A 12,235-nucleotide genomic window follows, 5' to 3' on the forward strand; every position below is an offset into this window, starting at 1 on the left:
CTTACCCACACAGATCTCTTCTTGTAATTAAGGACTCACTGGGCTGTTTCAGACATCATGTTGTGACCCTCTGACGATCCAGTCAGAGACATTGCATCAGCACTGTAAGCAGTGGTGCTCTAATTAGCATCTGTCTCCATTACTGACTGTTCTGTTATGGGCAGGCTTTTGCTGATGCAGATAGCTAACTTCTCAGCGACAGAGTACATGCAGCATGTTCAACAGCAGGACGTGTTTGAGCCAATACATGCCATACATGACTGTGTGTAAGGGGGATGTGTTCAGTCAGTCATTTTCCAAGCAGTGGCCTGTGCCCACAGTGCTTTCCCACTGCTCAGTGCCTTTGGGGACATGGCAGTGCATCACAGGCAGGCTGTTCTCGGCAGCAGCCAGCACATGTGAGCTCCTCCATCAGTCCCCGTGGCTTTCATTCTTCTCTAGCTTTGAAGCTGCCTCTTAAAACATCAACAGCTTTCAGTGGGGCCTGTGCAGGAGCTACTTAGGGACGTTTCCTTTTGGAGGAGGATGTTGTGTTACGCACGAGATAGCTGGAACTGGGGCGATGATGAATTCCTACAGAGCTCAGCACTGTGGAATGGTGCTTATTCCCCCCTTTGCTTCATGGTGAAGTTGATAAAGCTCCATGAAGCACAACTGGAGAGTCTCAAGAGCTTCATCCGATGAGCTAGCGAAACAAAGTGCTGTCAAGGCAGTGGGAAAACCAAGCACCTTTCTCCTTCCCAGTGCACAGTCATCCCCATTTCTTTACTGCCCTGCCTTCTCCCCCACGCGAGCTTTGAAGTCCTCTATAATCAAAGACATTACAGCTTGGCAGACTGCTGGAGAGCTCCTGCAAGCAGCCAGAGGACTTACCAATGGCACTGTCTTCAGCTGTTGTTTGTGCCAGGACTGGCTGATAAGCAGATTGCTGGACTAAGCCTTCAACCCAGCATTCATTCTGCTGCTCCTGTGTTCAGAGGAAGTTCTCCTTTCCACTCTCCTGTCTGTCCTTGTGTCTGCTCCCGTGGGCATCGCTGAACTGAGCTGTGCACAGCCTCTGACCGCAGGTGGGCAGTGCCTGGGGGGGCTGTGATGTCCTCCTGGGACACAGCCACAGCCCAGCTGGTCACAGTGAGCTAGAGAAGAAATAGTCTGCAACACCTGTTACCTGAATTTTACTCTTTCTCCTGCTGTACGAATGTCAGTGCATACAGTCTGATTGCAGTATTACCCAGATTGCACAGGTATCTGGGCTACCTGAAGCCATTGTATTTCCAACAAGATAACTGAGCACTGGGCTTTGTTTTTATTTCTGTATCAGTAATGGAGGGTTTTTTTCTTCTGTACATGACAGTGTGGCAGACTCAGTCAATTTAGATCAAAGCCAGCCATTTTCTGGCTACCATGTTTATTCTTTCATTCAGATCAAACAGAAGCACTCCTTATGGTGCTCGTGGTAGTGAAGGAGAAGGGTCCCCTGGCTTAAAGGCACATTTATGAAGAAGCAAGAGCTTGAGAAGCTTCAGAAGTCGTCTTCTGGAAACACATCTCTGAGGCGTGCTGCCTCACCTTGGAGCTTTATTTTTCCATTTCACACTTGGAAATGAATTATGCACGTGAAATACGAATAGTCATTTTGGAGTCTTTAAAATGCGTTTCTTTGCTTAATCTGCTGAGGATCAGGAGTTCCATAGCCATACAACACCCTGATAGATCTAAAGCATCCTATATATCTGCATACCATGGCTTTCAGTTACAAATGGCTCTTTATGGGACTTCCTTACCTTTTAGAAGCTGGAGGTTCCTTATAGGTTTCCAGATGGCATTGATAGCCTGCATCAGCAGCCTGTGGGAGTTGAGCTGTGTTCAGCTTCTTGTGAATGTGACAGGACCATGGCGACCCTTTTCTGTGCCCATATGAAAACCCCATACAACCATTTGTTCAAATCAAAGATGAGATTTTCCTGCGAACCACAAAACCACAACTCAGCAAATACCCCATCAGTGTCAATCCCCTCTCCTCCCCTCCTACTGCAGGTGGAGGAGCGCTCCCGACTCAACCGTCAGAGCTCGCCGGCGATGCCACACAAGGTGGCCAACAGGATTTCAGACCCCAACCTGCCTCCTCGCTCAGAGTCCTTTAGTATTAGCAGCGTGCAGCCGGCGCGGACCCCACCCCTGCTCAGACCCGTGGACCCACAGGTAATGGTACTTCCCCTAGCTGGTACCCATACAGCACCCAGGATGCCAGAGATGCTGATCAGGTAAAAAGAAAAGTAGCGGATGGAAGTAGTGTCTTGCTCCGTGATTTGTTAGCCTTGGGTGTATTTGTGAGGTAGAGCAGCATCTACATTCATGCGTTGATCCTCGTCACCTTCATGTGTTAGAAACATCACGCTGGTTAATACCTTCCTTTGAAGCATCAGGTCCTGGTTACTGCCAGAAACAAGCTGGAGGACTGAGAGGAACCGCTGGTCTGATGCAGTGCAGCAGTCGCTCTCTTCCTCTTTGAATCTGTTTTATTAAAGGACTGAAACCACAGCGCTTGGTACAAAAACCCAGGGCACTTTGATGCTGGGCATCATCAGAAGGAGGTTTTACTTTCTTTGTCACTTCAGTTCGGGGGGTTTTGTTTCTTTTTTTCCATTGAGCTAACATCAGTCACGAACACATCTGGAGAAGGCATAGATCACCATGACCATTACAGAGGAGAATTGTTCTTTTAAGTTACCCCAGTCCCAAGGTCTGTAAGTAGGCTTCTGCAGCAAGTAGGTGGAGCACCAGCACTGGCTCCGGGTTAGCCACTGGAAGTGCTCCCTCAGATCTGCAGACTTGAGCAGGCATTTCAGGAAGTACAGAGCCTTTGCTCCACATTTAGGTGGGCTTTCTATGGGAAAATGTGGAAATAAAGGGCCAGCCACAGTGGAGTACGTGCCCCCTTAGGTCAGCAGTACAGCAGCGACTTCAAGCCAAATACATGCTGGAAAGCCCTTACATGGAAAGCTCTTCTCCAATGAATATGTGTTGTGTATGCATCGTAGACGCTGGGAAGCGGGTAAAACTCCACTTTGCAGACTTCTCAGTGATGTCTCTGATTAACCAAACATTGCCTAATTTCAAGTCTGCAAATATTTTTCAGTGTTTTTTTTCGTGACCAATATTGTCAACAACTCTAAAGGCTTTTGTTTGACAATGAAATGCGAATGAAGAAGCTGCTTGGAACTCAGAGATCCATGTGAATGCCTGCGTGTGTACACATACATGCGTGTCCATGTGTAAATAGGCATGTATGTAGAAACGTCACGTTTACACTGAAATACTGATCACCACTCTGCTGTCGCAAAGAAGAGAGCATTGCAGATAGCACAGGGTGCTGGGAAGAAGCTCTGATTTCATAAACTCCAATGTTGTGCATGTTTCTGAATTTCCAAACCAGATGTCAGCATTCCTTCCACTCACTCATAAGCCTTAGATCTGTAGAACTGATCTAAGGGGTGGGATTTGTAGCCTTATAGAAACTCATGCCTCAAAATTTGTTTCTAAGTCATCTATGCCTCAGAATTCCTGAAGCTTTCTTTTTTTTTTTTTTTTTGTAATTATGATTTATTGTAGTTTCTCTTTTTTTAGTTAATATTTTTAACAAGGGAATTCCATGCCAGACATCATTAGCACAGCCCTAGTTAGCAGGTATAGGAGCCTGACACGGGGCACATGGTGGGCACAGCGCAAGGCGTGCATGGCATGTGTGTGAGCTGCCCAGGGGCACTCTGCCCGCACTCCTTCAGTGCTGCTGGGAATCAAAGCTGTGTCCCAGTGCCCGTGCAGAGCTGAGATGTGGCTCTGACTGCAGCATTTCCCCATCTCAAAATGCTGAGCTGTGCCAGCATGATTTTTAACGGTTCTTGCATTGAAGTGATTTTAAGTCAGAAATTCCTGAAACCGAGGCAGTGCTGATCTCAAACCAAGGGGGTTTTTTCGTGCATCCAAGGTGCTAATCATTTTTTTTTTTAACTAAGAAATTCACATTTTTGATTTTTTCTTTTTGATTCGCTTTTTTTTTTTTTCCATTTTGTACTGATAGTTCTGTTTTGACTTGGTGCTTAGATTCCACATCTGGTCACTGTGAAATCCCAAGGAAGCTCCTTGTCTGGGTCTCAGTCACTGCATGAACAGCCTGCCAAGGGGATGGCTGGGTTTCAGGAGGCTCTGACGGTGACCTCTCACCGCACTGAGATGCCAAGGCAGAACTCGGACCCCACCTCAGAAAACCCTCCTCTGCCCCCTCGCATTGAAAAGTTTGACCGAAGTTCTTGGTTACGGCAGGAGGAAGACATTCCACCAAAGGTAACACTATTGCTCCTCGCTTTCAGCACCCCCAAGAGGCCGTCCCAGAGCTGGTCCCCATGGGACTGGGCTGACACCAGTCCTCTTTGCCAGCCAGTGGAGCTGTGCTGCAGTGCTTGCTCAGCACCTCCAGCCAAGCTCACCCCTGTGGCTCCGCAGCAGGTATCGACCCTGCAGATTTTGCATGAGCTGCAGAGACATTGGGAGCTGCTTTTGGGTGCACGCACAGCACTGCTAAGTAGCATTGCCCTCCAGCAAAGAAAGTTCTCGAGCCCAGACCAAGGCTAAAACAAATCAATGTCTCCTTGCCCTAGGAAGAAAAAACAAAAACAAAACAAAACAAAAAAACCCTCTTCTGTTTAAATAGAATTATAGGATCATAAAATTTGTCGTACTCAGTAAGACAGGTCGTTTTGGTCCAATATTGTGCCTGCAGTTGCAGTCAATATTTGATGGAAGACTTGTAAGGGCTCCAGCAGCTCTATACCTTCATTGACATTATGGCAGTATCTGGCAGTACCTCTTTAATTAAAAGTCTTCTGGCCCAGCTCTTTGATTGCATTGTTTATACACCTTCATTTTGAATGAGCTACAGCTTGGCAGTTAGAATTCCCCTTATATTTAATCAGCTTTTAGCCTGGAGGACTTTTTGAGTGAAAAAATTATTACAAATTGATTAGTGACAGTGAGGCAGATAGCATTTGTCTGTGATTGAGAGGCAGTTTTTCTGTATGTTAACAAGCAAGTGTCTTCCATTTTTAAGAGCAAAATACCAGCTACCAGGTAAGCCTTTGTGCAAGGGAGTTATGGCAGCATGTTGTGTGGTGGTGATACCGTTCCTGTTTAATGTACTAGCAGGGGATAAGGTGCATCAGTGCTGAGACAAAGAGAAAAGTGAGCCAACAGCTCCAGGAGTTTTCTCATGCCTTACTCCTCAGTAGTGCAGAAGGGTGACTAATGTTTTTAACCAAATTTTTTAAAGTCCCTTGCAGTTTGAGACTGGCTTGACTGGTCCTTGACAGCAGTGTTTGGTGCTGCTTTTGCATTGAGTCTTTTCAGAACAGCATCTTTTCTGATCGCAGTAATGTACTACTGAGGGAATCTGTGAAAAGGGGGTGGTCTTGGACACCACGCAATGTATCTTCCCTCAGATGAGAAAGTAGGGACTGTGGAAAGGTCCCCATGCTGTGTGGTATTACACACCAGGGGCTGTCACATTGGCAGTCATACTCACAAGGAGTCTGACTTCACATTTTACTGACTGAAACCACCTTGATGTATTTCTCACTGGGAACGAAAGGATTGCCATGTGAGATGGGGCTGGCAGCCTCTGTGGTCCAGGGTCTTGTTTCTGCTAGTGTTTGTGACTGGATGCTTCAGAGGAAGGTGACAGGAGCTGCAGGGCCCTGACTGCCGAGTAACTGAGGTGGCTTTTTAATGGGATGTGTTGTAGTTGGCTGTGCTACAGAATACAGAGCTCTCTCTCCCTTTTTGGCTTGTCTAACGTAACTGTGTGTCTGTTCTCAAAAAAAATCCCTAATTCTTTTTGCCAAGCCCTTGGCCTTGCCCATCCCTGGTGAGTATTGCTGTGCCTCTCCTCACTGGCCTCCAGCACCTGAGTGATTCCATGTGAAACCGCTGCAAGGTCCGAGCACCCAGGCATGGGGATCGGTAGCCTGGCCCACGTGTCTGGGGTCACGAGCTGTACCAAACCTAGGCTGTGGTTGGGGTTTCTGGAGCTGTGTTTGCCATGAGCTGTCCTACCTGGAGCATCTGGCAGCCAGCAGGCTTGGCTTGGCTCAAAAGGGGCTGTCTGGTTTGAGTGAGAGCCTTAGGTGGCTCCATTTGGACCTTTCTGCTACCAGTCCTCCTTTGTCCACCAGTCGACACTTTCTCCCTGCTGGCATGTGTTATATCCTGAGCTAGAGACTCTAAATAATCTCCACTGTGAGTACCAAAATGCTTAATTCTGAGTTTTACCTTAAAAGTGACTTTTTTCTGTGTTTTCTTAGATGTAGACCATCTCTTTCTGCCCACATGCATTTAGCCTCTGGAGAAGGCAGTTACTGGGGGCAGCAGGGCTGTGATGTGCTGCTCCTCAGCACCTCCCTTCTGTCTCAAGCTGTGCCTTGTCAGAGCTGAGAGCTAGATAGTTTATAATTGCTGTAAATACTGCATCCCTCAGTGGGAAATGAGATATAAATCAGGTCTTAAAAGGCCAGTCTCTCAGATGTGTAAGCAGCAGCCTGCCCTAGCCTTGGTTGGTGATGAATGTCTCCCTTCCTTCCCAGGTGCCTCAGCGAACCACTTCCATATCCCCAGCGCTGGCAAGGAAGAACTCCCCAGGCAATGGCAGCGCCCTGGGACCCAGGCTGGGCTCCCAGCCCATCCGGGCAAGGTACAGTCAGCACTGTGTGACAGGCTGTGGTGATCCTGCACTGGTTCCTCCTGCAGAGGTCCCCCTGGGCTGCTAGGGTGCCTGCAGCACAGCTGGCTTCAGCCTTCCCTTGGCCAGCTAGCAGAAAGCAAGTTTTGCAATGTTTTTGTTGCAGCTGTGGTAAGCTAGGTTTGCATCGATGTATTAAAGGCTGTGTGAGCATAATTGTTCCATGGGTTTTTCTGCCTTGGAGCTGACAGTAAGATGTTCCTGGGTATTGTAGGGTTTGTAGCTGAATGCTGTGCCTATCGCTTTGAAGCCTAACAGGAGTTTGGCCATTCTCTTGAGTGGAAGCAGATTTGGGCTGTCCAGGCATCACCTCTTGCCTTCAAAGGAATCTATGCAATTATAAGCCAGCAGGGAGATGACAGTGATACATACTATAAATTTCCACTCTTCAGCTTTTTATAAATAATGACTGAGGAATGGGACCAAGGAACAGGCACTGATATATTTTGTTGAGAGCTGGATCTTCCGGCATAGATCAAGGAATAAATTCCTTTCTGCTTCCTGGGTGCAAGACCTTTTCCCACCTCCTGTGCCCATGACATTGAAATGTCACTGAGGAGGACCGAGGAGACTCTGTAGCTTCTTCCCCACTTATCATCACATCTGGCTCAAGTACATTGTGGAGTACGTTCTTGAGGGTCAGTCTCCCTGAACTGAGGAACAATAGGGAAATCCGTGGCAGAGCCATCCCCAAACACATTGAATGAGCAGAGAGGGTAACAGGCTCTACTGAAAAAACATAGCTTAGTCATGCAAGAACTTGTCTCTTAATTTGCAGAGCATTGTGGGCAGATCTGTAAACCTTGAACAGGAGAAATGTGTTGTATGTAGCCTTGCATGATGAAGCTCAAAGCCTGCACTGTGCAACAGCAAACCTGTCAGCAGCAGCAGCCTCAAGTAGCTGGCAGGGGTAGCAGGAGGAGAAAGTAACTTTTTTGTTATTCTATTCTTAAATTAAAGAAAAAAAACATTCATATCATGGATATTTGTTCACTTCTATTGCTCAAGGCCAAGGCATTTTGTATTCTTGAGGCTGTTGTTCTTTTAATAAAGCTGCAGCCTGAAGGACAGCTTAAAATCTGGTGCAATGTTGGACTGCCTAGTCCTATTATGTGGTGGTATTGAAAAGAAGAGTAAGTTTGAGACTTCAGGAGTCAAGCTGAAGGTCACCTCATGTAGCACACAGTCCCCCTGTCCCAGTCCTGGTCGGTACAGGTAATACATTGGTTGCCAAAGTTTGCAAATCCATCTCAAGAGATAATTTAGTTGAGGACATGCCAGCTGTACAGCATGAGCTGGAAGACATCAGTTTGATGAAAATTGAAAGTGATTAGGATGCTGCCCTGTCCATTAAACTAAGTGTTCAGTGAAGTGATTTCACATTTCATTTCTTTCGCGGTAAAGTACCATTTCTGTAATTTTCCTTTCTAAGCACCTCTCCTATTTGCTCTTAATTCCTTAATTACCTTCCTATGTAAATGTTGTAAAAATATGCTGTTGTTTGTCACCCCGTTGCAACATCTGGGGGATATTTCCAGGCACAGAACGATACGCTCTTGCTCTGCTCACTTTAATACGTGCCTGTGTCAATATGAAATGAAGATAGGCAGTGATTTTATATACTGCTCATGCTAGTCAGTGTCCAGATGATTCTGCCAGCAGCCCAGTGATGGCTGTGCACCATCCATCCATTTTGCACCATTCTGGTCGTTGTCTGAGTGCTCTGAGTGATGCCTTGCACACACACTGCACGCTTTGTGCTTTGTGTCCAGTACCTCTGAGTGCAGCTGCACTGCACAGCGTTACAGGGGGATTTGTGTGCACACGAGGTCCTAGTTGAGCTCCATGGAGAACATTTTCTGTACGTTTTTAATGGGACTTTGAATAATAAGAGCATTTAACAGAAATATTACATAAAAACAAATTGCATAACGCCACAGAAACATGTCTTCTTTTGTGAGCTCAGTGCCAAACAAGAGTTGGTTTCCTAAAGGCTTCTGATACCCTGAGAGATATTAGTCACTGTGCGTCGAGGACGCTTTTTGTTCAAGACTTACATATGTTCACAGGGGGGGGAAGAAATCAAGGAAGAAAATGCCTGAAGTGAGTAACTTGTGCAAGGGCGAAGTGAAGCCATCTAAGTGTGGACAAGGGACAAAAGTGATCTGCAGCCTTCTTGTGTATTCAGAGTACTTTCTTCAGAAAAATATTAGTCTAGCTGCCGCTTGCGAATTCCTGCCTTTATTTTGGATATTGGTTGTTAATTCAGGTGGCTCCAGCATTGCACTTGTAAGGGCTGAAAGAGAGTTTTAAGCAAAGCAGCTTTGAATTTTTGCCAGATTTGGCAAGATGTAGATGCTTGTTTCCTCGTGGCTGTGGTTCAGCTCTGTAAAGGTGTTGTATCCCTTGTTCTGCTGTCTCTCATGCTGCCATGGATTTCAGTAGAGCTTACAGGGTCAGTTGTTGCACAAGAGAAGACTTCAGCCCTGTCTTGTCCAGACTTCAGCCCTGTCTTGTCCAGCAGAAAAGCTGTCTTCTGACCGTGCAACTGTCTGGCAGCTGGGGAAGGCCCTGAACCCTTGTGGCTCCTGCTGAATCAGTCCTATTTGTGTTCCCACAGCAACCCAGATCTGAGGAGGACGGAGCCCATCATTGAGAGCCCTCTGCAGAGGACCAGCAGTGGCAGCTCCTCCAGCTCCAGCACACCCAGCTCGCAGCCCAGCTCCCAGGGCGGCTCCCAGCCGGGCTCCCAGGCTGGCTCCAGCGAGCGCAACAGAGTCAGAGGTGAGGTGGCTTTTTCTGTCAGATGTCCCTTAAAGAATTCAAAGGATTCATCTTTTCTACTGTACTTCTGTGATCAGCTTGTAAGCAGAGATGCCAGCACTGCCTTCTGCTTGGACCCTGCTGCATGCTGATGGCGGCACGGTGCTGCCTTGCTCTTCCAGCGTGCTCTGTTGATGAGCAATTTGTGTAAAAGGAGGCAATGTTTGTGCTGTAGGATACAAAAAATGAGTACTGGTCTTCTGTCTTCATTGATCCAAGTTCACTTCATGCCACTTTCTTGGGAATGCTCTTCCTCATTGCATGGGTATATCTTTCTTTGGCTTTGATCTTCATCTCTGTGCAAAGCACGAGATGGGAGCAGAGGAATAAATCAGCCTGGAAGCTGCTTTCTCTAAAATGTTTTCAGAAGGGAACTGTGTTTACACTGGGTTTATGTTTCTAGTTGAATTGTTTCCTATCATCACGGAGCCATTCTTAAAGATCTGCTCTCCCATTTAATCTCACTAGGAGTTGCTTCAGCACAGACAGCCCGTTTATCTACATTTTTGTCACAGCTCTGGAATATAAATCCACAGAACTGAGGCGCATTAAAGCAAATGTTGCATCCATGCTTTGAATTTTTTATGACCTGACTGTAAGATGACATGTCTTTTGTTGAAATAATCACTTCTCTAGGTAGTCAGTAAAAGTAATTTATTGTCCTTTTCTGTTTGTTTTAGTTTTTACTAATGAGGAATCCTGTGACGAATAATGTCCTAGCAGTGTCGGAGTGAATTTGCAGAGTGAATTTGCTTCTTTGGTAGCAGGAAGAAAGGCAGGGATGATGAAGCAGGCTGTGTGCAGAGCCCGGGCTGGGCTTTAGTGGGCTCCCCACTGCATGGAGGGAGACCATTGCATCCCTGGCAGAGTTTTAGTTTCCCTCTCTCTTTGCTTCCCTTTTGCCCAGGAAACGTCAAACCCGAAGGGTCACCCGTGCTCTCCCACGAGCCCCCTAAGATCAAGCAGGAAGACAACCGAGACGTGACGCGACCAAGCCGTCCCGCTGTGAGTCTTAACTTATTTCCTGCAGGAATGTTGCCAATCGGATTGGCCAGGTGTCCGGCCGCTGCCGTAGCACAGCTGTGGGGACCCCAAAAAAGAGGCTAATACCACTGCTCCTCCAGCCGAGGGACTCGGAAGCGGCGGTATGGCAAGAGCCTGTGGGAGATTGGAATGCTTTAAGAGAGTGCATGAGTTTGATCAGGAACCCAAGTCTAGGGGAAAGCACTTAAGCCTGTGTTTTCAAATTAAAAGCAGATGCTTAAGCGCTTTGCTAGATTGGGCCCAGTGTCTGCCTCTGGCACATTGTTGTGTTCCGCACTGCATGGTGCCCGCAGCGGCCCCGAGGGATGCTCCTGCTCGGGAAGGCTGAGTGAGCGCCCCGACAGCCTTCACAGCTCAAAAACCAGCTGGGTACTGCTTTCTGTACACTCCTGTGTCATTACTGCTAGCAAAGGCCCAGCAAAATCTCATCCAGAGTGTTTCTTTTTGGTTTAATGTTGTTGACACTTGCATTTTTAAACTTCACAGTCAGCCTAATAACTCAATGAATTTCTACTGCTTCTCTTTTATAATATGTATTAATGTTTTGTTGATGTTGTTCTTTCTTTACACTCCGCAGCGTTGAGCTAACAATTCTAATTTTATTTCTAACCTGCTTGCCCTTCCTCTGGCTTTTTCCTGTCCCGATCTGTTTCCTCTGATGCTGATTAATCTTCCCTTACTCACAGAGCTATAAGAAAGCTATAGATGAGGTTAGTGATATCTTTTCTCAGCGGGTCATGCCGATGCGAGGTTGCCTAGCTAGTGCTTAATATCAAAGTGGGTTTTCTTGGTGCTGCCATTCACAAAGGTGATAATGCTGTGTTGGGTCAAGTTGGAGGTGTTGGTGGGCACCACAGGCCTGCCTGCGGGGAGGGGATGGAGCTGTCAGTGCGTCCTGCCTGCCCGCAGGCTGTGCAGAACCCACTGGCAGGAGGTGTGAGTGGAGGCCAGATGTGAGTGAACCTTCATGCTCTCAGCAACTCCTGCTGCCATTGTTCTGCGTTTTTAAAGAGACTGAGAATGGAGTTTTCTTGTGTAGGTGGAGGGGATCCAGGCAGACTGAGCCCCACGTTAGGTTCTGCTCCCAGCTACAGCCCTCCGGAGCCTGCTGAGTTCAGTGGGCAGGTTGAGCTGTCTTCGAAACGCTGTTTAGACCTAATTCAAGCGAAGGCATTTGACAAGTAGAGGAAAATGAAGCAGTGAATCTAGTGAATAATTCAGTTACAAACCAGAACATCAGCTGCATTGAGGGAGTGAGCAGAGCTGTCGTGGTTTGTACTGGCTGGGAGTCTCACCCTGCAGTGTAGGTGGGATCCAGCCATCACCAGCCCTTGAGAAGTGTTTTGGGCTCTTTCTTGATTTTTCCTACGTTGAGGTTTTCTTCTGAGTGTTTAGAAATAACAGAAGGTGGAGGCAAGGAAAAAAAGTGTTTGGAGTGTGAGACAGTGATGCCCTGTTAAAAGAGTAGGCCACTACTAACAGCTCCGTAGGATAAAGTGAGGGCCGTATCCTGCTCTGTGCTGAGCATTGCTAGCAGGGTGGCATGAATGTGTACCCTGTGTGGATGGCAGATCAGCT

At 47.2% G+C, this 12,235-nt stretch overlaps 1 protein-coding gene across 4 annotated transcripts in view; it reads left to right on the top strand.

Moving 5' to 3' along the window:
• Positions 1–12,235, top strand: part of TNIK (TRAF2 and NCK interacting kinase) — a 135,500-nt gene that overhangs the window by 103,136 nt on the left and 20,129 nt on the right. For 3 of the 4 annotated variants that reach the window (XM_065748449.1, XM_065748451.1, XM_065748450.1), the window contains 5 exons: positions 2,038–2,202; positions 4,105–4,344; positions 6,636–6,742; positions 9,411–9,574; positions 10,521–10,618. In XM_065748449.1, coding sequence (XP_065604521.1) covers positions 2,038–2,202; positions 4,105–4,344; positions 6,636–6,742; positions 9,411–9,574; positions 10,521–10,618 — 774 coding nt within the window. The remainder of the gene's footprint in view (positions 1–2,037; positions 2,203–4,104; positions 4,345–6,635; positions 6,743–9,410; positions 9,575–10,520; positions 10,619–12,235) is intronic. The other variant, XM_065748452.1, reaches the window with a different exon arrangement.

The sequence above is a fragment of the Cyrtonyx montezumae genome, unplaced genomic scaffold, assembly GCF_038088225.1.
Source record: "Cyrtonyx montezumae isolate F1298 unplaced genomic scaffold, pur_monq_1.0 scaffold_5, whole genome shotgun sequence".
Lineage (NCBI taxonomy): Eukaryota > Metazoa > Chordata > Aves > Galliformes > Odontophoridae > Cyrtonyx > Cyrtonyx montezumae.